Here is a 25,720-nt window from a genome sequence, read left to right on the forward strand (position 1 = left end):
GCATTGCTGTGGCAGCAGCTTCACAGCATCACAGACGCTTTGACAGCTCCTCGGTGACCTTCACCTGAGCTCTGTGACAGGGAATTTATGGCCTCAGCAGCGCCACCTGAGAGCAATATATTTACCATTCATGATGTCATTTCCCCCAGGCAGCAGACGCTCTACCATATTAATAACATATGAAAGGTTCTGATATTCTACATTTTTCAGAAAAGGCTCCTGCACAAAAATCCCAAATGAAATGGCCTCTTAACCTGTTTCATGGGAAACTGTCATGATGAAATACTAATATTTTGAAGGGGAAGCATTTTTTTAACAGTCATAATCATTATCAGAGAGTAGCTAGGGACTAATTGATAAACAATTGACTACGGATGCAAATTTTAATCAATTTCCTTAATCGATTAATTGGTTTATATAAAATAAAAAAAACATTTGACGTACAAAATAGAAAATACAAAATGTCGGTTAATTTACACCTGTCTTTAAGCCTACTCAAAAAGTTAATCAACCAACTTCCTGCATTAGCTGTCATTGTGCTTGTAGACATGCTGTATTTCAACATTGTATTAGAATGTTTACAATCAATGAGGTACTGTTGTGTTTTTGGGTGTAATTCTCCACACTGGACTTTCTTCTTTCTCTGTATAACCAGTGAAAGTTAAATTGCACCCTTCTGTTGTTTCTTTGTTTTTTTCAGCAAAAAAAAAGAGAAAAAATGAAATTGCAAATAGCCTGCATTGTTGATTAATCAGTTAATATATGTTTGACGGCGATTCATTGATTGATGATTAATCATTAACATCCCTGCCATTTACAGAAGATACTATTATAAGAGACTATCTAAAGGCAGAAGCATTCGGGCCTGGGTGTGAAATTACTTTAAAATCTATAACATATCCTTGTATGTTATCAATGAGTACAGCCACCCATTTGCTTACTTAATGGGTCAGGTCTAGTCACAAGATAGCTGGCAAATTAAAGCCAACCAAGCCATATTTTAATGTATATTCTTTCATGCATGAGGCATACAGTCAATTTGAACCTACTAATTGGTTGTACAAAGCACTAGAGTACAATGCCCATGCAGTGACGGTAATCTTGCATTGACAGTAATGGCAAAAGAAAAAGAGAACGATGTCAGAAAAATGTACAATTAATTTTATTCCAAGGCTCTCTTAGTGTTATGTTCTCTTTTGGTGCATTTTACAGAGCCAACAGGTACAGTGGCATTTATAAAAAAAAAAAAAAAAAAACTTGTATAAGATGAAAATGCTTGCGTAGCTTAATTCTATTGGGGGATTTCAGCAAGAATTGTACAAAATAGACCTATTAAGATTATAGAGATCGGAAGGGGGGGGGGGGGGGATCTAGATTAAAATGCCGAAGGGAATAACCAGAAAAGATACACTAATCTATAATTCATGAGAGGCATAAATGCCACTGGAGACCAGAAATGTGGGTGATAAATTTCAGTTTTACCTCAAGAAGATGTTTATAATGTACTTTATCACCCACTATTAGAATTCCCCCTTTAACTGTCCATCGTACTCACAAGACAATATGTGTCTGTATTTTCGTACAAGATAATGTAGAGAAATATAAATAAAATATCTTTATTATCTCTTATGTTTACTGTAAGATGGATACTGTAGACCACCGTATTTGGATTGTAATGGATTTCTCATTTCTAGGTTTATGACTCTTTGCTCTGACTCAAATGAAAACGCTGTTATTTCTTGCATTGTTTAAGAGGTGCCAGTGTTCTGAGGGGAGTTATTTTCCTTTCTATTGCTTGATGGATACAAATGTCATTACCCAAATATTTAATTCAACAACTGACCATGCACATTGCACTGTATTGGCTACCAGTGAACATAAATACGGTACATGTAAAAATAAATAAATAAAAATAAATGAATAAACTGACCTTCACAATGATGGATGGGCTTGAATTCACTCATTCAACAGGATATTGAGCTTTTGGCTCCTGGCAATGAGCTAATATAGGGATTTATACTGCAAATCAACCACCAATATGCAGTAGATATACATTTATACTGCAAATCAACCACCAATATGCAGTAGATATACATTTATACTTTGGGGAACTTTGTTCCCCCCACTGAACTTTGTTCCCCAATGGTCATATGTTCTATTTTAATACTCCATCATGACAATATTAGAGTATATGATGGCTAAATTACAATACTACAGATTTTTTTTTCTTTTTCTTTTAATGGTACAGAAGGACGAAGGTTATATATTGATGCATTCCCCATTCACCCCAATGTTAAAATGGCTGATTTACCCTATAAACTTTACAGCAGAAATAACCATGTTTACTGACTTTACCCTGTAAACTTTACAGCAGAAATAACCATGTTTACTGACTTTACCCTGTAAACTTTACAGCAGAAATAACCAAGTTTACTGAGTTTACCCTGTAAACTTTACAGCAGAAATAAAAAAAAATACTGACTTTACCGTGTAAGCTTTACCATGTTTACAGCCTGTCAACTTTACAGCAGAAATAACCATGTTTACAGCATGCTTCAAAAAAACGCTTTCGGTCTCTATAGCTAATTTCACCGTTCATGTCAACTGTACGGGGGGTGATTCTTTTTTCATAACTCACATTTAGAGTAAAATAGGCAATAAAAAAAGACAATGTTTTGGGCGTGATTGACAGGTCACGTGTCCAGTGAACGCACAGCTTGCAGATCACGGACCAATAGCAGGTGGCTCGGGGGAAAAACAAGATGGCAGTAGCAAATGCCAAACTGGAGGTTTCAAAACGGGAGTCCACATACCAATTGGTGATGTCACACAGACTCCGACCGATCCTTATTTTTTCTGTACAGTCTATATGTCAAGTCAAGTCAAGTCAAGTCAAGTTTATTTATATAGCCCTAATTCACAAGCATGTCTCAGAGGGCTTCACAGAAAGTATGTCTAGCTAATTCTAGCTGACACAACAGTAACAAGAATATGGCTATATAGACTACACTATAGATAGTGTAGATAGACTATAGATATATACAGTCTATGACTTTCAAGCAATTCACAATTTAGCTGGAAAGAGAAGTCAGTAGGCTATACTGAATCTGATGATCACATAGTCTTTTCACATTAGCCATGAATCAGCCTCTGTTTGTGTTCAATTCCTGTGGCCAGCACGCAGTCAATTGTTTCTAAATTGGACTGGACCAAATTGCAACAAATTAAAACTTAAAATTGGCCAGTGTCCTGGGTTTCCCTGATTTCTCTGGGTCCTTCCTGTGCAAAATAACATCTGCTATTTACCACGACTGTTAGTCTGGATGTCTCAACTCTTTAAAAGAAACAGTTACAAATAAGCTTTTTCTTTGGTATTTTTAGGATCTGCAGTTTGAGCAAAAGCCGCTGCTGCAGAATTAATTAAACCCAATTTTGCGAGGTATCATTTTGTTCTTCTGAACTTCCTCTAAACGCAACGACGCAATGAATGAGTGGAATGGTGCGAGCGTTTGGATCTGGCTTTGAGGCAGGTTTCATCCTCAAACAAGCCCAAAACAACACTGCATTCATAATCAGCAGCTCATTGATATAGAGCACATATAGATCAAGTGGAGGGCACGCAATCTCCCAGTATCTGTCACTCTCTGAGGACGTCTGGGGGAAACGCACCAGCCATTTGAACAGAAGCAACAGAAAGAGAAATGAGAGCTAAGGGCAAATGAATAAGATTAAGGTAGATGACGCCACTCTAGAGTGAATAACACATTTCCTTAGATGAGCAGTAGAGAGAAAGAGACACTTAAAAAGCAATACTGTTTCAACTATACATTTCAATCTCATTCAAAGCTCCATTTCTGCCATGTCTGGAAATGTCGTATGACATTACAATGTTTCCTAAGGGTGTTCTCTTCTCTACCTACATAATACCCACATTCCTGCTCAGGGAATATGTGACCTATACAGCATTGTCCCTTTAAGGAATATGTGACTTATACAGCATTGTCTCTTTAAGGTCAAAACACCTTTTGTGTGAGATTTGCCTCAATATTTAACAATCTCCATCACAGGTTGGGGCCAAGCAGATCATTTGCACTCTTACAACAAACCAATACAGTGCTTTGACTGCATTAAAAAAGGAATCCGCTAGGGAAAAGTGTCATGTTATAGCATACATAAATCAAACATTGTTTTGGCTTTTGAGAAAAACACTCAACTGCAAACGTTAGCAGACAGAAATGGGATTTAGCATGCTATCAGGCTCTGCAGAAGCTTGGTGTGATCATCTTAATGTATGGATTTAGCTTCTATCGGGCTCTGCAGAAGCTTGGTGTGATCATCTTAATGTATGGATTTAGCATTCTATCGGGCTCTGCAGAAGCTTGGTGTGATCATCTTAATGTATGGATTTAGCATTCTATCGGGCTCTGCAGAAGCTTGGTGTGATCATCTTAATGTATGGATTTAGCATTCTATCAGGCTCTGCAGAAGCTTGGTGTGATCATCTTAATGTATGGATTTAGCATTCTATCGGGCTCTGCAGAAGCTTGGTGTGATCATCTTAATGTATGGATTTAGCATTCTATCAGGCTCTGCAGAAGCTTGGTGTGATCATCTTAATGTATGGATTTAGCATTCTATCGGGCTCTGCAGAAGCTTGGTGTGATCATCTTAATGTATGGATTTAGCATTCTATCAGGCTCTGCAGAAGCTTGGTGTGATCATCTTAATGTATGGATTTAGCTTCTATCAGGCTCTGCAGAAGCTTGGTGTGATCATCTTAATGTATGGATTTAGCATTCTATCAGGCTCTGCAGAAGCTTGGTGTGATCATCTTAATGTATGGATTTAGCATTCTATCAGGCTCTGCAGAAGCTTGGTGTGATCATCTTAATGTATGGATTTAGCTTCTATCAGGCTCTGCAGAAGCTTGGTGTGATCATCTTGATGTATGGATTTAGCTTCTATCAGGCTCTGCAGAAGCTTGGTGTGATCATCTTAATGTATGGATTTAGCATTCTATCAGGCTCTGCAGAAGCTTGGTGTGATCATCTTAATGTATGCGAAGCAACAGTCAATCTGGAATCTTTCAACGCAGGCCTATCACATCAATCCAATATAATGAGATGGTGTCTACAGTTCACACTGGCACAGACAAAAGCAAAAACCAACTAGAAAAGTGCACTCGGTGGAGTGCAGATCCCCTTGACCCATAGATACATGTGTATATGTATGCTCTGCTGTTTATATCTATTTAGATCTGTTTATATCTGAATCTGAATTCATTTGGTGTCTATAAAAAAACTGATTTACAAGGAATTCATGGCAACTTTTATAATGACCCAGTCACATGATTTGCTCATTGTCAATCATATGTGCTTAACATGGCCATTTTGAATTTGAAATGTGACTTGATCGTCACCACCGATGGTCTTTCGATCCTCAGCCTAGAGTAGACTGTCCCTGACAAATCATATGATTAAAAACTAGCTTTACCCACATGAATAAATGTACAGGCTAACAGCGTCAGCTCACAAAATCTCAAGCCAGTCTGCATGCAGGTCCGCCATACTGAGCACAAGTGCTTTCTGCAGAGGAAACCATCCCCAACCCCCAACCCCCAACCCTTACAAATCTAAGCAAAGATCAAACTGACACGGAGTCACAAAACATGAGCTCATTTGGATGACAAGTGTTTTTTGGATACTAGTGTATCCAAAAAAATCCATTCAGTGCTACTGCTCAAAACAAAGAGTCAATTATGCTGATTGATAGTGGCACATTTCCTTCATTGTGATTCACGACAGTTTGAACCTGAGCCAAAGCAGCATTAGTCTTCCAGGTGGAGGAGCTGTGCTACTTTGCTTATAATTAAACAAGGGACATGAGCAAATGTATTGAACAAAGATGGAATACTAAAAAAAAAATAGAGGTTAATGAGATGCTGTTTTATAGAGGAAACGTTGTTTTTTCTCCCCCAGGTTGAGCTCAGATCAAATAGGATTCAGCAACCTTTGCAAATGTATTTATCCTACCTCCACCCAATTCTTAGGGAATTGCGCTGTTATGCATTGTTTTGATTCATATGACTCTGTGTATGATTCATATGACTCTGTGTACAGTATGATTCATATGACTCTGTGTATGATTCATATGACTCTGTGTATGATTCATGTGACTCTGTGTATGATTCATATGACTCTGTGTACAGTATGATTCATATGACTCTGTGTACAGTATGATTCATATGACTCTGTGTATGATTCATGTGACTCTGTGTATGATTCATATGACTCTGTGTATGATTCATATGACTCTGTGTATGATTCATGTGACTCTGTGTATGATTCATATGACTCTGTGTATGATTCATATGACTCTGTGTACAGTATGATTCATATGACTCTGTGTATGATTCATGTGACTCTGTGTATGATTCATACGACTCTGTGTATGATTCATACGACTCTGTGTATGATTCATGTGACTCTGTGTATGATTCATATGACTCTGTGTATGATTCATATGACTCTGTGTATGATTCATATGACTCTGTGTATGGAGAACAAATCTGACTCATTGGGACGAGAAGGGAGCACATGGAGAGAGAAGGGAACTATAAAACACAACGTAATACGCGTCTCTCTTTAAAGAATGGTTGTGTTCCTCAGCAGAGGTTGGTCTCGAGCGTAATGACTCTGTGTGCAGACCTCCTGAGACAAATTGCCACTGACCCCCATGGATTTTCCAGGGCACACTCGATTGGAAATGGACTATTCAATTTCCCACAGGGAGCCTGGCCATTTCCTCGCCACGCCTCATTGGAAAGCCATTTCCATTCACGTTTGGGTTTTGCCAGTCGGGACAAAAATAGTGACAAAAAGGTGATATCAACGGTGCGATAACGCTCGATAAATGACAATTATTTGATTCGTTGTTCATGCATTGTTAATTGTAATCAACTATGGAGATTCCTAAAGGCTGATTTGTTTTGCTATTCTCTAGAACAGTGGTTCTCAAATGGGGGTCCGGGGACCCCCAGGGGTCCGTGGCACTTTGCATATATTTTATATATATATAAAAAATATAATATATATATATATATTTTTTGTCTTTGCAAAAGCTTCATATTTCAACGAAAATATTGTATGCTTTAAATCTAAAATGGTTCATGGATTACATTCTAATCTAACAAACGTATCAATTTAAAAGTCAAGCAGTTACCGTGGAAACAATTAAGCTTAGCCCAAAATCACAAATCAGAATGAGGGGGTCCCCGGTATATTTTCTATCTTGTAAGGGGTCCTTGGCTGAAAAACATTTGAGAACCTCTGCTCTAGAATACTGGGCGAGGCTGACAGGAAGGAGAAATAATTGTGTATTACAGCAAGAATCATCCAATATAAATTAATTACAGTGTATCCCTTTTCTGCTGCATGTCCCAAACTAATACATCACAAGCTTATAATGCGACAAGATGCATGGACCATTAAAAATCACAGTCCCTCTAAAAGCTAGCTAAGCCTTTAGTCGAGCATCATAAATCACATAGAGAAAGCAGTGCTGCACTTTGACGTCATTCTACAAACATCTATTGTGAACATTTGATCACATACTGAAGGGATACAATTTTGATGTTTACACAATTAGTACAGGCCCAAATCCTCAAAGGGCTTCTTAGATACACGAGGTAGAACTCAACTGTGGAGCAGCAACACTCATGGGTGGAAATCAGTGACAAAACATTGACAGTGGCACTGTATGTTTTGGAGGGTCTGACAGTTATCGAAAACATGCGCTCGTCACGCAGGACAAAAGTAGCAGCGGCTGGTTTAACACTCAGTCTCCCGCATCGTATTAACGTTAAGCAGCCATTCACCCGCTCATGAAAAGTTGCTCAGAAGAACGGAGTGGACGCAGAATCCAAATATATCACCGATATGGCATCATGTCAAAGTAAGTTACCTCATTTACTGATCCAATATGAGCCCAATTTTAAATTTTGCATATTTGTGTAACATATATCCATAACAAAAGTAAAAGAACCAACTCTAAAGGGAACTTTACACTGCTGTACATATTATGTAGCCTATAATAAATCCCCAAAATTATGGAGGGTATAGGGAGAAAAAACATTTGTTTGTGCTGCCGGGCTGAAACAACCCCCCACAACAAACCCCGCCCCCCCACCCCCGCCCCCAACCTACCCCCACCCCCCCACCACCACCACCACCACCAGCCTCTGGGACACCACCCCCGCTGCTGGAAGAAAAATCCTAGAGGAAAGACTGCACTCTATAATTTAATACAATTATTTATTTATAATATTAGATAAATAGATAGAATAACCATAGGAAAGCCATACATCCCCTGAATGCTCTAGGTCTCTAGTTTGTTGTTGTAAAGTCTCGTGAGGCTGTGATGATCCTAGAGGTCACAATAGATCATTTTATACAGTGAGGTCAAGTTTCAAAAAAATGGTCTCACTACAATAAAATGGCTACTATGGAGACTAACATCATCACACATGATTACAACTGCGCTCATTAAATCCACAAGAGACTCAGCTTTCCAGTCATATCCAATTTATGCAATTCCAAGACTGTTTAGGGACCTCAGTATGCAGAAATGGCTATAGAATAGGTGAAAATACCATTTATACTGCATGCAAAAATACTGCATGGTTTTCACCAAAAAACTGCACGGGATAAGCATAATCATATCTGTAAAGGGTAGACTCATGGGTCCCCATAGAACCCATTTTCATTCAGATATCTTGAGGTGACAGGTCCAGGGACCCTTTTGAAAATAGCCATCCAATTGGTAAAATGTTGCCTAAATTTGGAGCGTTATTTAGCCCCCTTCCCGACAAGCTAGCAAGAAATTGTATACCAATGGATGTCCCAGGTCTTCTAGCTTCATCACTATAGCTTTGAAAAGAGTTGAAAAAATGGCAGGGGTCCAATACTGCCTTCTGAAAAAGTGTGTGTGCGTGTGCGTGTGCGTGTGTGTGTGTGTGTGTGTGCGTGTGTGTGTGTGGGAGGGGGGGGGGGGGGTGTTTGGATGGGACACATGTCTTCTGTGTCCTGCTGTAAATGACGTCCTTGGAGTGCATCATTACAACATCCGGAAGGATTCCATCAGCGTAAAGCCACTAAAGGGCCATGATCCATGATCTAAAGTCTGAGATATAACTAAGCAAACAGACATGCAGAGGATGCGTTTCAGTCTCAAGTTGAGGTATAGGTATCTCCCTTTTATCTATTTTCTGCTCAGATTCATCCCTTCCTTTCTGCGGGGGGAGAAATGGAGTTTTTCATCACTGCAGTCTCTCACAGCATCGACCAGCACTATTGATCCGCAGCAGATCTTCCACTCTACCTGGGGAGCAGATGAGCCAGCTTCATATCGACCCAACCTTTTTATTCTACATTCTCCTTCGCCCTTTCTTTAGGTTGGGAAAAATGATGCCTGCAATCTTGTATAATAAATATACTTTGGGAGAGGCATTGATAACTATTCATTGGCTGTTTGCATTTTCCTATCCTGGTGAACTACAGTAGAAGACACGACGTGAGTGCCGTTGAAGCAGGCATGCCTCCAACCTCAGAGAAGGTGTCTGCCATTACAGCTCAGAGACGTAGAGGCATGCTACTGCTCATCTGATGGAGGATGCTCGCCATGGAGCCCAGACTGTGTTAGATGGCATAAAGAAGCAAAACAGGTGTGTCTCTCTATCAGAGAGGCAGGCAGCCAGTCAGGTCTGTCTATCAGAGAGGCAGGCAGCCAGTCAGGTCTGTCTATCAGAGAGGCAGGCAGCCAGTCAGGTCTGTGTCAGGATCGGAGTGAGAAGTGTGGATCTAATCGCGGGTAGTTGATGACCACGGGAAACTTGGTAGGTCTGGAGAAGCCGGGGTGCTGTGGAACTTGGTAGCTTGAAAGCTGGGAGCTGCACTGTTCGGGGTTTGGGAACAGTTGGTTGCAGGTTGCAGACGTTGCTTGAGATTGGTATGATCCTAATTTAGATTATGAATCACTCGCCAGAGCCTGCCGGAACAGGCCTTTATAGATCCGAGCATGACACCACCTGTGCTATGACATCATACCGTTTGTGACATCATCAGAGACATGACATCACCTGTGCTATGACATCACTAGCGAAAGGCAAGAAAGACACTTATGAACCATGACATCATCAGTGATCGATGACATCATAGTCGGGGTGACGACGTCAAAGTAGGAATGATGACGTCATCCTAACAGTACCCTCCCCTCAACGGACGTCACCTGGCGTCCAATGAGGCCATCAAGGATGGCATCTGGCAGACAAAAAATCCGTAGGTTCTGGTGGAGGTGCCCTTCCGCAGGTGGTTAGACGCAGGTGGTTAGGCCCCAAAGGGGGTGTAAGGAAGTGAGGTGCTCTTCAGCAGGTGGTTAGATGCAGGTGGTCAGGCCCCAAAGGGGGTGCAGGACAGTGGAGGTGCTCCTCCCTAACACAGGATATCGAAGCCATAGATGGACCGATACGTGGATAGAACTTCCACCGGGTCCGGTGGATCCTCTGGGACCGGCCATCCCCCGGGGCACGATCCAAACATGGGAGGCTGGCGACCATCAAAAGGGTCAAATGCCGCCGTCTCCGAAGGCAGAGCCGCAGGGGGATCTGACACAGCGAGGCCTGCCCTCCCGACCTGTAGTTTGGGGAGGTCACCCACCGTCTCCTCCTTCAAACGCCTCTTATTTCTTCTTGCTCTTGACCGAGGGCTGACGACACTACGGGAGCCTCCCAGCATGAGTTGTTGGTCCAGCATGAGTTGTTGGTCAAGGACAGGAATTGGCTGCTGCTGGGGTACGGGCTCAGACTCGGCGAGGGGAAGGTCCACAGGTTGTGCCTCAGGTACAGGTTCAGACTCGGCGAGGGGCAGGTCCACAGGTTGTGCCTCAGGTTGTGCCTCAGGGCCAGTAGACTCGGAGGCCCCCTGCGGGGGGACGGAGCCAATCTGCAGGCAGCGATTGAACTTCCCAATGAGACGGTCGACAGTCCTCTCCAACTCGTTGAGACGGTTGGAGACATACTGCCACTCCTGGGTCCTGCAGGGAGCGCTACCCAACAGTACAGATCTTTCGGCTGGACACGTAGAGTCTTGATCCACTGAGAGTACCACGGGCCGGCGAGCGGTGGGACCACTTACTGGACGCCGGGAGCAGGAGGAGAGGTAATGCCCGGCTCGACCACAGTACAGGCAGCTCCGGGTGTCCAAACGGGGCTGCCTCTCCTCTGGTGTGATGCGAACCCTGCCGGTCGGATCACGGTACAGATGGCTGCTGGGACTCGAATGTGGCTGCCCCTGCTCTGGGATGACGCGAACTCCCCCCCAGAATATGCCCTTAGCAGCTGGAGGCGGCCGAGAGGCAGAGCTAGAAGCGACGACCGCTGTGGGCGGGGGAGTAGCAGGTCTGGAAACCTCCGGAACGGCAGTGCGCTCGGAAGCTGGGGCTTCGAGACGATCTAGCCGGCCGATCAAGAGGGCGTGCCGATCAGCGGCTGCGGAAGCCAGAGCCTGGATTGCTTTTTCCTGGTGGGCAATCAGGCGTCTTGACTCAAGTGCGAGGTCTTGCAGAGGCTGCGGGGTGACACCCTGGGGGCCTAGCCCTTCGAGACGATCTAGCCTTCTATCGAGACGATCTAGCCTTCGATCTAGGTGCTTAAGTATGACATGGAAGTCTCCGAACGTGATAGGACGAGTGGAGACATCAGGATGAGTGAAGGTATCAGGATGAGTGGAGATATCCAGCTGACCGCCTGGTGGGTCAGCTGAAGCGACCGGCCGGGTAACTGGCGTTGGGGCGACTGATCGCCCAGAAGCTGGGGCAGGAAGGGCAGAAGGCTGCGCAATGCCCCCCTGGTCGAGATGATCTAGCCGTCTTGCCAGGAGGGCGTACCGGTCCTCGGCCTTGGAAGCCTGAACTTGACTCTCCTCGACCATGAGGGCGTGCCGATCATCGGCTTGGGAAGCCTTGAAAGCTACGTCCCGAAGGATGTCATCGAGGAGCGCCTGCTCCCGTTGCATCTCCGCGAGTCGCGCGCCCAGGCCAGAAATAGTAGAAATCAGTGCTGTCAGGGAGGTGTCGCCTGGTGGACTGCCTGACGTGGCCGGCGGGGAAACGGGGGTCTCGGGAGCCTCCTCCTTGACTGGCGGAAGTGTGTCCGCTGGATCCGCTTCAGAGTGATTGGGGGCCTCCTCCTTGATTGGGGTGAGAGATTTGCCCGCTAGATCCATTTTTGAGTGATTCATACTGTCAGGATCGGAGTGAGAAGTGTGGATCTAATCGCGGGTAGTTGATGACCACGGGAAACTTGGTAGGTCTGGAGAAGCCGGGGTGCTGTGGAACTTGGTAGCTTGAAAGCTGGGAGCTGCACTGTTCGGGGTTTGGGAACAGTTGGTTGCAGGTTGCAGACGTTGCTTGAGATTGGTATGATCCTAATTTAGATTATGAATCACTCGCCAGAGCCTGCCGGAACAGGCCTTTATAGATCCGAGCATGACACCACCTGTGCTATGACATCATACCGTTTGTGACATCATCAGAGACATGACATCACCTGTGCTATGACATCACTAGCGAAAGGCAAGAAAGACACTTATGAACCATGACATCATCAGTGATCGATGACATCATAGTCGGGGTGACGACGTCAAAGTAGGAATGATGACGTCATCCTAACAGTCTGTCTATCAGAGAGGCAGGCAGCCAGTCAGGTCTGGCGTAGCCTATGGAAAGGAAACGCTTCAAACAAATACACAGCATTTTCTCTGAAAATGGAAATGCTCTTGCATAACTTTTGGCAACAGTCTGACAAGCAGTTTTCTTCTTTATCGTAACGTAATGTTTCTGTTTCATGATCCTATCAAGCTTCTCTGTCCACATAGTGTCTTTCTCCTTGTGCTCATTCTTTAAATGCCTTAATACATCCCATCTCTCTCTCTCTGTCTTCTTGCCTCCCCTCAGAGCAGAATCTGTGGTCATGTGGTAATCTGTGGTCATGTGATCATCTGTGGTCATGTGGTAATCTGTGGTCATGTGATAATCTGTGGTCATGTGCTAATCTGTGGTCATGTGCTAATCTGTGGTCATGTGCTAATCTGTGGTCATGTGCTAATACTAATCTGTGGTCATGTGCTAATCTGTGGTCATGTGATAATACTAATCTGTGGTCATGTGCTAATACTAATCTGTGGTCATGTGCTAATCTGTGGTCATGTGCTAATCTGTGGTCATGTGATAATACTAATCTGTGGTCATGTGCTAATCTGTGGTCATGTGCTAATCTGTGGTCATGTGCTAATACTAATCTGTGGTCATGTGATACTCTGTGGTCATGTGCTAATCTGTGGTCATGTGCTAATACTAATCTGTGGTCATGTGATAATCGGTGGCGCTTTAGTGCAGTCTTGTCAATCTGCCATCAGATACACAAATCTTACTCCAGGCAATTACAGGTGTCGCTGTTGCAAATAAATGCACCTCACACTGTATGAGACCCATCAAGCGCAATTACCTTGTTTGTTACTGTAGAAACACTGATGGCTCTTTGGTACAATAATTCATAATGATCACTTTTATCCCATAATGCATCTCTTTCCTTACGTTATGTTTGTCAGGATGATAATGCTCCTATCAATAAGGTACACAATGTCATCCAATGCTTCATAAAACACACATCTCACAAGTGAGATATTTCACCAGAGACCAATTATATATTTTATTGCATCCACGATTTCAGTCCACAAGGTGTTCAGTGTGCTTGTGTGTGTGTGTGTGTGTGTGTGTGTGTGTGTGTGTGTGTGCACAGGCCCTTTTATCATCTATTCATCTACCAAGAAGATCTACTCTCACCAGTAAACACAGAGACACTCAACAAAACCTGTGTGTGTGTGTGTGTGTGTGTGTGTGTGTGTGTGTGTGTGTGTGTGTGTGTGTGTGAGCGTATAAACACGCAAGTGTTTTAATACAGTATGTGTACATGCTATGCTACAAATGTACTAGGAACAACTCTATAGTATGTGTGATATTATTATGGATATAATGTGAGTATGTACACATCTCTTATATATTAATACAGTAGTATAACATGTTATTACAGCATAATACTGTCATAAAAAGCCTATAGATATAAAACAGGGGGTAGGACTTGATAAGTATTAACATCTTCCTACTCCTTTTCGGGCATGATAAACAAATGTAAATTGATTGTGAATTTGCTGTCTATTGTATGCTGTGAATTCCAATTGACTATGATTGTTTGGCACTTCTTGTCTATATTTATTTTATTTTTGTTTTTGTTTTTGTTTTCACCATGTTCGAAATAAATCTAAAAATCTAAATCTAAACCTACGAAATTTAGTTTTAGCAGGAGACAACAAATAAATACAATGGCTTTACCATAATTGGCCTGATAGGGCTAGAATTAATTAATCCAAACTTTAAAAGGGTGTTTAAAAATCCCACCAAGGACACTTTACATAATACAGTACTTTACATATACAGCTGTCCTCGCTCTACAAATGCATCGATTGCAAGTCCAAATCCACCAAAATTGATGATTTTCCATTTTGAATTCTATATTTTTAAATGATCTAAACCAAGGACATCATTACATGGTGGACTGACATAAACACATGAGAAAGGGCGTGGCCTATCACAAACTGTAATTCCATGAACAAAGATCAACCAGCAGGATGCACCACAGATCAGTGTTGGGCGGTAATATTACTGTAATATATTACTTCCCCCAGTAACGACTAGTGTAACGGATTACAATTTCCAAAACAGTAATAATAATACAGTTACTAGTCCAAGTAACTGCCCCTCCCCCTGCACTCTCTACACAGAGGATTTCCCTCATGCCCCTCCCCCTGCACTCTCTACACGGGGGATTTCCCTCATGATGCCCCTCCCCCTGCACTCTCTACACAGAGGATTTCCCTCATGATGCCCCTCCCCCTGCACTCTCTACACAGGGGATTTCCCTCATGATGCCCCTCCCCCTGCACTCTCTACACGGGGGATTTCCCTCATGATGCCCCTCCCCCTGCACTCTCTACACAGAGGATTTCCCTCATGATGCCCCTCCCCCTGCACTCTCTACACAGGGGATTTCCCTCATGCCCCTCCCCCTGCACTCTCTACACAGGGGATTTCCCTCATGATGCCCCTCCCCCTGCACTCTTTACACAGGGGATTTCCCTCATGATGCCCCTGCACTCTCTACACAGAGGATTTCCCTCATGATGCCCCTCCCCCTGCACTCTCTACACAGGGGATTTCCCTCATGCCCCTCCCCCTGCACTCTCTACACAGGGGATTTCCCTCATGATGCCCCTCCCCCTGCACTCTCTACACAGGGGATTTCCCTCATGCCCCTCCCCCTGCACTCTCTACACGGAGGCTTTCCCTCATGTGTGAAAACAAATGGCACAAAACAATGCCTCTTGTCTGAAAGGGTAACTCCTGATTCAACTGACATAGTCCAGAGTTCATAACGTGGCTCTACTCTAGCCTATCTTACTAAAATAATGACGCCTACAATTATTCATCACCTCCCCCTACCCTTGCTTCATCTTTTTCCACACCACTGTTAGGAAGGAACATGAGTCATTAAGTGAATTTAGAACTGAAGGAGGAGAATACTGCATTTTAATTGGTGGAGTCAATGCCTTTTTAAATCTCAGTGGCCAGTTGCCTAAGACTTGTCTTGTTTTTGCGTTTAGGGGAGGAGCCAGCTTCCTTTGACAGATGAAGTGCTGTGACAAACCGTGGTCCAATGAGGGACGAGCTTTGAAATGGAAGTTGGTAATCTGCTATTAAAGCCTGCGAAAAACCCAACACCTCAGCAAAGCAAAGAACAACACGGTCTGAAAAATGCTGCCGACGCTTCAAACCTGGAATCGAATGTAAACGTGACGTTTGCAAGATGATGCCACTGTAAATATGTCCCTTCACTTCCACGTTGACATTTCTCTACAAGTGCTGCTTTCTGCCTGACTGGAAATGCAACGCGACACAAACAGGACCACTTCTTTCTGTAAGCGCTGGCATTTCACTTCACTCGCTGTTTTGAAAGCGTTTTCTTGCTGGAGGAGGATGGCTGTCATGCAGCTTGTCTTTAGGACAGCCTACCAGCAAGACAATCTCCAATGGAACATTTACCAATACAAAGAATATAATTTTGCACTCCTTTGTGCCATATTCTAAAGTGAGCATTCATACAGAATTCAGACGTCAAAAGAATGATCTACTAACTCACTAATGGTAACTATAGAGGACATCTGCCACACACTTGCCAACACTCCAGATGTTCCCGGGAGACTGCCAATTTTCACTGCCTTCTCCCAGGTTTCCTCCCAGGTCACAATTCCTCCATATTTCTCTTGTTATAAGCTTATGCTGGTTTCCATGCAAAGAGAGCCGCTCGCCTCCATTGCGGAGGCACGGTCGCGCCATTGATCTCCACTTAAAAATCTATCGAACGTCTGCGGGTGCCGACAGGGACTTCACGGTGCATTCAAGTGCACCTCGTAAAACTCAGGAATCTATACTCGAAGGCCACAAAGGTTGTTTAAAACAGGAAAGGTTGGCTTTGGTTGTGAAATCCTCCCTATTTTTGAAGTCTCAAGGTTGGCAAGTAGTATACTCTGCCATCATAAATCCACAGCCCCGTCAGACAGGCGGCACCATTCACTAACCACCTCATCTAAATGTGACAGGGTTGAGTGTGTCAGTATGTCACCATAGATGTTTCCTTTGAATTACACCTCCACAACACCTCCAGAATCCCCAGCAGTGACTTCTGGTGTCACAGAACCACACCCCTCTACATGAAATACGGCTACAGTCATTTCCCCTAACATGGACCTACATTTAGCCTGATCTCTAGTTGCCAACGTTAATCACGATTTCTAAACCTCGCTGTTGATTTTGACAACAGTATTCACCTTATTCTTTGCCCATACAAGGACGCTTCTGCATGACGTCATTTTGTAATCGTCTTTCCGTTTTAGACACGGAAGTAGATGACGCCTACCGTAGTCATTTAGACTTGCCAAAAAGATGTTTTCAAGTAAAAAAAACACACACTGTTGTAAAGTTTTAATATTTTTTCGGATGAGAACATTCCAAATATGTGACCAGTTTATCAGAATAACGCCTATTTGGAAATATTTCATTTAACGAGCAGCGAGGACTGGGATCGCTGGCTGTGCTGACTGGTCGGACTAGCTATCTGTCAAACCCTACTGTAGGCTACTGGCAGTGAGAAAACACTGTCGACGTGCTTTTGTAACTAACGTTAAATGCCGACCGGGTACAGCCATCGGCTCCTCGCAGCAGGAATGCTATGAACTGAAGTTGGCCGCAGTGTAGCTTCTGAATGTTGCCAAACTTCATTCATAGTGACATTTGTTTTGAAATTGGCCATCAACTAGCGCTGACCCGGAATAACAAATACAATTGCGGGTAACGCGGAAGAGAGAAAAAGTGGGCGTGGTGAATAAGGTGAATACTCAGTTCTGCAGAGTCTGTAAACATCCCTTTCCTAACTGTGAGAGAGGGGGGAAATGATCTATGCAGTATGCAGCTTTCAGTCAGGCTCTTAGGGTTGGGGTTTTCAGACCAGATGGTGATGATGTTACCCATATAATATGCCAAGAACTCAATAACTATATATGATCCCAAATTAGTTTTTGTTGGATATTCTGAAGTAGTAGCTTCTGAAACAGCATTTCCACGAGTCCTGATGATCACTGAGAATAATTCTGTTAGGAGTGATTAGCTGTGAGCATGCCTTCTAGGAGAACTGTGGACCAAGCAGCCCACAGCATTACTGAGCCTTGACTCATTAGGGAGGCCTTTGTTTTGCCCATACCATCCAGCACATGGGGAAGCTAATTAACAAGGAAAAGACTGATAGCATACTTAAAGGGGCAGCTCACCCTAAAATCCAAAATACATATTTTCCTCTCCCCTCTAGTGCTGTTTTATCGATCTAGATAATTTTGTGTTACTTGGCTAGGTTTTGGAGATATCGATCATAGAGATGTCTGCCTCTCCAATAAAATGGAACTGGATGGCACTCGGCTTGTGGTCCTCAAAGCATGAAAAAAAAAATCTCAACAGCAATGTCTCTTTCCAGAAATCATGACCCGCTTACCCAAGATCCACAGAACTATTTTCTTTTGACCAAACTACACCCGCTAGCTGCTAGCTAGCTCCTGCTCTAGCTGCAGTTTCATGTAGGAACTAGCTAGCATTATTTCTGGAAAGAGACATTGCTGTTGAGGTTTTTTTCTCTTTCTTTTCTGCTTTAAGCACCAGAAGCCGAGTGCCATCCAGTCCCATTGTATTGGAGAGAAGGCAGACATCTCTATGGCTGATATCTTCAAAACTCGGCAACTAACACAAAACTATCTAGATGGATAAATAGCACTAGAGGTGAGAGGACAAATATGTATTTTGGATATTAGGGTGAGCTGTCCCTTTAATATCTAAGGTTATACTAAGAAAGTGAGGGAGGCAGTGTAGCTGAAATGATTGCACTGCCAGTCTTCCAGGTTTCATGTTAAACTACAAAGGCAACATCTGTTGTTGATTCAGAGCACACCACATGCTATCGTGTTAGCTGTCAGAGAAAGGAGGCAGGCAGGTCTTGACAAGTTGCATGCTGACATGCCGTTCCACACGATTCTTAAGAGCCCACTGCGTCCTCAATGCAAACGTCTCACGTGTTTCAAATGAGCAACTCGTTATATCGATCATCCTAAAACAACATCAAGCATTTCTGAGAACCATCGCTGCCGTTGTAACATCCATTCATATAGCCTCCATTTGTCCTGATGGAGTCCTTGAGTTGATCCAATGCTACACATGCTAACTGTGTCAATATGGACTGTCTCTTATTCATATCATTTGGCGGCTGATTCCGGCACGGCGCAGCGCACAACTGCTGAACTGCGCACGGGCAAGGTTGCGTAGTGGCCTAGCCGCGTCCGCGAGCCGCATGTGCGAGACCTCGAGGGAAGACCAATGAGGTATGGTTGAAATGAGCGCTGAGGAGGAAGAGGAGGGGGAGGAGGACGAGGACGAGGCACGGTAAGAATGAGCACTGCCAGTTCAGCGGCCGTAGCGAGGGACGCTACAAAGGAGCGTTCAATTTCTAGTTGTTCTAAATCACAAACCACTTTGGGCTCGTGTCAAAGGGAACACGTTGAATATCCACACTCCGTCAACTCCCACAATTAGCCATAAATGACTATTGAATTACCTCATGTTTGGCAATTTGGCATTCAATTTCAACTCATATACAACAATAACAACAACAACAACAAATGACAGGAAACCTGAACAACAGAACCTTTTCCGCCTGTAAAGTTGATCACTGGGGATGATGCAAACTGGAAGCTATTATTTGAAGGCATTTGCTGGCTTTACAAATGTTTGACACCCAATTATACGGCTGCCGTGTATTTGCTCTCTGGAACATGACAGAACAAGGGAGTAGGGCATTCTGATCTGAACAGCAGCTTCCTTTGACACAATAATTAATATGATTGTATAATGGTGATTGAAATATTACACATCAGGTGCAAACTAACTTGTGAAAATGATTTCCTTATCCACCTGCCCAGTTCAGTAAATCCCAGGGAACGCATGGCATCCCGAAAAGGGACAATTTACCATCTTTAAAAATGTAAAGCAATTCTATTCAAAAGTATAGGGATGTTTAAATAGCACAGCTGTAGGCTACCTGTGAGGCTGGCTGCACAGCCTGCACTTGTTTGTGTGCCAGACAGTGGGAGTGTTGTAGTCGAGTCAACTGATAATGATTATAATTGTCAGTGTTTTATCAGTGTGTAGCAGTTAATGACTGCTATAATAGTCAGTGTATAATCAGTGTATACTGTAGCAGTTAATGACTGCTATAATAGCAGTTTTTAACTACAATACCACTGGCCCAGTGCTATTAAGATATGCCCTGCTCTCTGGAGCTGGATGGAAATGAGCTTTTACGAATCCAATGTCAGTTGAGCAGCTAAATGCAACACATACACTACTAGTCCGTTCCCTCATGGAACACAGGATAAACCATACAAGTGGTGAATGTGACAAGACGACCTCAAGAGGGCTACAAAGACACTATATTCTCCAAACAGACGTGCACACAGGCACTGTACGACAGTCACTTTTAGATTGAATACACCCACTAAAGTGGGGATGTGTCTTTGTGACCGCATACATAACGTGAATGTGTTGATTCCACTAGCCACCTTTACACAGAGATCCCGCAATATTGCAGTTGGGAAGGCTCGCAAATGAGCCAGCGTTGCCTTTTCAAACAGAAAGCGGGGGGGAAACTGCTGTGGGCGTATTCCTCTGACAGGTGGTCGTTAAGCTTATTATTATGTCCATTAATTTTGCCTACTAATGTCAACATCGTTTGAGCATAAATAGCCTAACCTACTTATTCATAAATAGGCACAGAGCATTCCTCATTGCGCCCCTGTTGCAGTCATGGATCGCATATAGGCTACTTTTTTACTCTCATTTATACCTTTCCCCCTTTTTTTTTGCTGTGACGGCCATAACGTCAAATCTATTATAATATTCCTACATGGAGTTATGGATTTGTTAGGATATAGGCTATTTAGTAGGCTATAAGTGCACAGGAATACTATAACGTTAGTTGTTTTTTGGAAGGTAACGTGCACAGACGACACTGCAGTAAACTGCGATTCCACTGCTGCAACATATTTCTGTTAGTAGAACTTCAATCTGGAGGTGGCTTCCCCTGTCATTATTTTTATGAATGAGCTGAGCTTCGACCCGTCTTCCCGCGGGTTACCCTTTTAAACAGACGTTGATTCGGGGCTGATTCTACCTCCACTGGCAGAACGAAAGGCGGAACAAAATGACTCGCCACTCCGTCCTCCGACTTTTAAACAGGAGGTGAGGCGTAATGATGCTGCAACGATGGTGGCTTTCACAGGCTGTGTAAAAGGGGACCATACATAACTTGACTGTGTTGGTTACTCACTGTATGACACAGGGACCATACATAACCTGACTGTGTTGGTTACTCACTGTATGACACAGGGACCATACATAACCTGACTGTGTTGGTTACTCACTGTATGACACAGGGACCATACATAACCTGACTGTGCTGGTTACTCACTGTATGACACAGGGACCATACATAACTTGACTGTGCTGGTTACACACTGTATGACACAGGGACCATACATAACTTGAGTGTGTTGGTTACACACTGTATGACACAGGGACCATACTGTGCTGGTTACTCACTGTATGACACAGGGACCATACATAACTTGACTGTGCTGGTTACTCACTGTATGACACAGGGACCATACTGTGCTGGTTACTCACTGTATGACACAGGGACCATACTGTGCTGGTTACTCACTGTATGACACAGGGACCATACTGTGCTGGTTACTCACTGTATGACACAGGGACCATACTGTGCTGGTTACACACTGTATGACACAGGGACCATACATAACTTGACTGTGCTGGTTACTCACTGTATGACACAGGGACCATACTGTGCTGGTTACTCACTGTATGACACAGGGACCATACTGTGCTGGTTACTCACTGTATGACACAGGGACCATACTGTGTTGGTTACTCACTGTATGACACAGGGACCATACATAACTTGACTGTGTTGGTTACTCACTGTATGACACAGGGACCATACTGTGCTGGTTACTCACTGTATGACACAGGGACCATACTGTGTTGGTTACTCACTGTACGACACAGGGACCATACATAACTTGACTGTGCTGGTTACTCACTGTATGACATAGGCACCATACATAACTTGACTGTGTTGGTTACACACTGTATGACACAGGGACCATACATAACTTGACTGTGCTGGTTACTCACTGTATGACACAGGGACCATACTGTGCTGGTTACTCACTGTATGACACAGGGACCATACTGTGTTGGTTACTCACTGTACGACACAGGGACCATACATAACTTGACTGTGCTGGTTACTCACTGTATGACACAGGGACCATACTGTGTTGGTTACACACTGTATGACACAGGGACCATACATAACTTGACTGTGCTGGTTACTCACTGTATGACACAGGGACCATACATAACTTGACTGTGCTGGTTACTCACTGTATGACATAGGCACCATACATAACTTGACTGTGTTGGTTACTCACTGTATGACACAGGGACCATACATAACTTGACTGTGCTGGTTACTCACTGTATGACACAGGGACCATACATAACTTGACTGTGCTGGTTACTCACTGTATGACACAGGGACCATACATAACTTGACTGTGTTGGTTACACACTGTATGACACAGGGACCATACATAACTTGACTGTGTTGGTTACTCACTGTATGACACAGGGACCATACATAACTTGACTGTGCTGGTTACTCACTGTATGACATAGGCACCATACATAACTTGACTGTGCTGGTTACTCACTGTATGACACAGGGACCATACATAACTTGACTGTGCTGGTTACTCACTGTATGACATAGGCACCATACATAACTTGACTGTGCTGGTTACTCACTGTATGACACAGGGACCATACATAACTTGACTGTGCTGGTTACTCACTGTATGACACAGGGACCATACATAACTTGACTGTGCTGGTTACTCACTGTATGACACAGGGACCATACATAACTTGACTGTGCTGGTTACTCACTGTATGACACAGGGACCATACATAACTTGACTGTGCTGGTTACTCACTGTATGACACAGGGACCATACATAACTTGACTGTGCTGGTTACTCACTGTATGACACAGGGACCATACATAACTTGACTGTGCTGGTTACACACTGTATGACACAGGGACCATACATAACTTGACTGTGTTGGTTACTCACTGTATGACACAGGGACCATACTGTGCTGGTTACTCACTGTATGACACAGGGACCATACTGTGCTGGTTACTCACTGTATGACACAGGGACCATACTGTGCTGGTTACTCACTGTATGACACAGGGACCATACATAACTTGACTGTGCTGGTTACTCACTGTATGACACAGGGACCATACATAACTTGACTGTGTTGGTTACTCACTGTATGACACAGGGACCATACATAACTTGACTGTGCTGGTTACTCACTGTATGACACAGGGACCATACATAACTTGACTGTGCTGGTTACTCACTGTACGACACGGGGGACAACTATAGTAGCTTTGGCCCAAATTAGAAGCACTGAGCTCTGTCAGCTTTGTGCAGCATCAGCATTCTCTCAATCTCTCCCTGTGGCTCACCTTCTGCCACATCTACTGTAAGCTGGTATATTGTCGTAAAAACCTATAGGGGCCAGATAATGCCATAATGCTACATAGAGCAGACTGTATAGGGCTATCAGGTATGCCATACTGTATTACAATGCTGCAATGACCAGACTGCAGCAAGTGTGTACTCCGCATGGCCTAGCTAACGTCAAAAACACAATGCTTTAACCTATCTCGAAAACAAAATACCTGGCTCCTGTGAAAGATTTTCATTTTCTTTCACCTTACTAACATCAACAAAGACTGGTGTTCTCATCAAGAACAGATCAGGCATTGCCACAATTTTGGATATTTAATCAAATGGGGAGACCTTCAATCTTCAAACAATTCGTGAACTACCTGTATATGGGTTTCAGACTTCAAGTGTAGACAGGCTATCCATTGCATTCAGGAAATATTCAATTTCATCTGAAGTATTTGCATAATCAAGCAAAAATAGTATGACATCCATTTGCAGAATATATGCAACCAATGTCACCAGTAGGACTAAGTAAATACCACTTACCTCAGAAGATGGTCAAATGATCCTCCCACACATCCAATTTATAATGATAATGATTTCAATGATGTGTGTATTTCACTTGTGTGTAAGACAGACACAGTGGCAAATATAGCATGTGGAGACCATTGTGTAACATCTGACATTATTGTAGGCAACATTCCTGTCCAAACTCAGAACACTACATTATTCATACTGTGCAGCTACTGTTATGAATTTTGGAGTCTTACCTGTTCAGGCGATTCTTCACAAGTACAATAATAACAAATAACATTAAACATACCACACAATTATATATTTGGTGTAAAGAAGAAGACATTTTGCAAAGTCGCTGCTGGAAAGATTTTGCAAAACTAGGTATGCTAAAAGCACAGTCATGTGAATAATAATGATGATGAAATGAAATCATGGAATACATTATTTTAGAATGTGAGTGAAACTTGAATATCAAAATCAAAATTTTATATTAATCATAGCACCAAATCCAAAAAGATTTTTTTGAGAAATCTGAAAAGTTATATGATCACAGACAATTTTGCAAATTAGAAGGGACAAATTAAAGGTATACTATGCAACATTTTTAGGGCCATTCAAACATAAACAAACATTTTTATTTTTTTCTTAAAGTCATATTCTTGTCGGACTTCTAGATGGACAATGTCTTTTAATTGTTATTATTGCACCATTACTCAAAACACAAGCCTGTTTTGCTCAAATGTTTACAAACTATAAAAAGTAAACAAACTGATTATGGCTTTAATGTAGAATTTTTTTTAACCTCTTATAAGCTGATATTCCTTGTATCAAAAGCTCCATCAGAGCTAAAAGATACTTTAAAGTGTAAAAAAAAAAAGGGCCCTAAAAAGTTGCATACAGTATAATATACTATAGTATATTCAAGTTTCCCACACATCAGTAAGCTAATGGTGACTGGCATTACTTGAGAAAAAACAACTTGAAAGAATCACAAAGTTTTACCTTGAATGCTCAGTAGGGACCTTAGAAGCCAAGCTTCCCCTCTCTGCCCTGAGGAGGAGAGTCAAACGGCAAACCATCAGAAGTCCACTTACCCCAAAGGGAGAGGTGAGCCACATCACAGCCAGGATGGGAGGCCCACAACACTATAGGCAAGCCTGGACCACGACCCAACAGGACCGCAACCCAACAGCCAAGATATTCAAAAGAAAGTGTTTACCGCCGGGTGGTGGTGTGCTGACACGACCACAGCAACTATTGGGTTGATATTCCCATGTGACCCTCACTTATGATTCCCATGCAGAATACAAACAAGTGACACAGCAGAAAAGTGTGAGTGCAAAAGCACCTACCTTGAACACCCTTCATACACATTATGAGCGGAGAAAGCAATTATAAATGCCAATGACTTTATATACGTCATACAGTACGAGCATATAAGGCCACACACACACACACTGCAGTCATAGTTCTATGGATACATAGAATTAAACAAATAGTACCTTTACTTTTACCTATGAGATTTGATGGAATGTTCCATGAAGAAAGCGGTTTCCAGACAAAAAGGGGGGAACAGAAGGAGAGGAGACACCGATAAGTGCCATGGTCAAGACGGAAAAGGACAGAGGACAGGAGAAAGAGGCTTGATGGCTCAATATATGTGCAGTTATAAGCTAGTGACTAACACTAGCAGGTCGAATGTAGACTTAGAATGGACAGACTGTCGGTTTAGACACTCGACATGCAGTGCGGTGGTGAGGACAGACTGTCGGTTTAGACACTCGACATGCAGTGCGGTGGTGAGGACAGACTGTCGGTTTAGACACTCGACA

The 25,720-nt window shown here is 43.1% G+C and overlaps 1 protein-coding gene across 28 annotated transcripts in view; it reads right to left on the reverse strand.

Annotated features, from left to right (window-relative positions):
- The window catches only part of LOC310795973 (neurexin-1a-like), a gene marked incomplete at both ends in the record, with an annotated part of 449,961 nt that overhangs the window by 384,823 nt on the left and 39,418 nt on the right, over positions 1–25,720 (reverse strand). For 10 of the 28 annotated variants that reach the window (XM_083658094.1, XM_083658097.1, XM_083658102.1 and 7 more), the window contains one exon: positions 25,391–25,402. The exons of 13 other annotated variants lie outside the window; for them this stretch is intronic. In XM_083658094.1, the coding sequence (XP_083514220.1) occupies positions 25,391–25,402 (12 nt within the window). Of the gene's footprint in view, positions 1–24,890; positions 24,951–25,390; positions 25,403–25,720 lie in introns of all 28 variants that reach the window. 5 more of the 28 variants (XM_083658110.1, XM_083658108.1, XM_083658107.1 and 2 more) reach the window with 2 other exon arrangements.

Source organism: Poromitra crassiceps (genome assembly GCF_964638095.1).
Source record: "Poromitra crassiceps genome assembly, chromosome: 22".
Classification (NCBI taxonomy): domain Eukaryota; kingdom Metazoa; phylum Chordata; class Actinopteri; order Beryciformes; family Melamphaidae; genus Poromitra; species Poromitra crassiceps.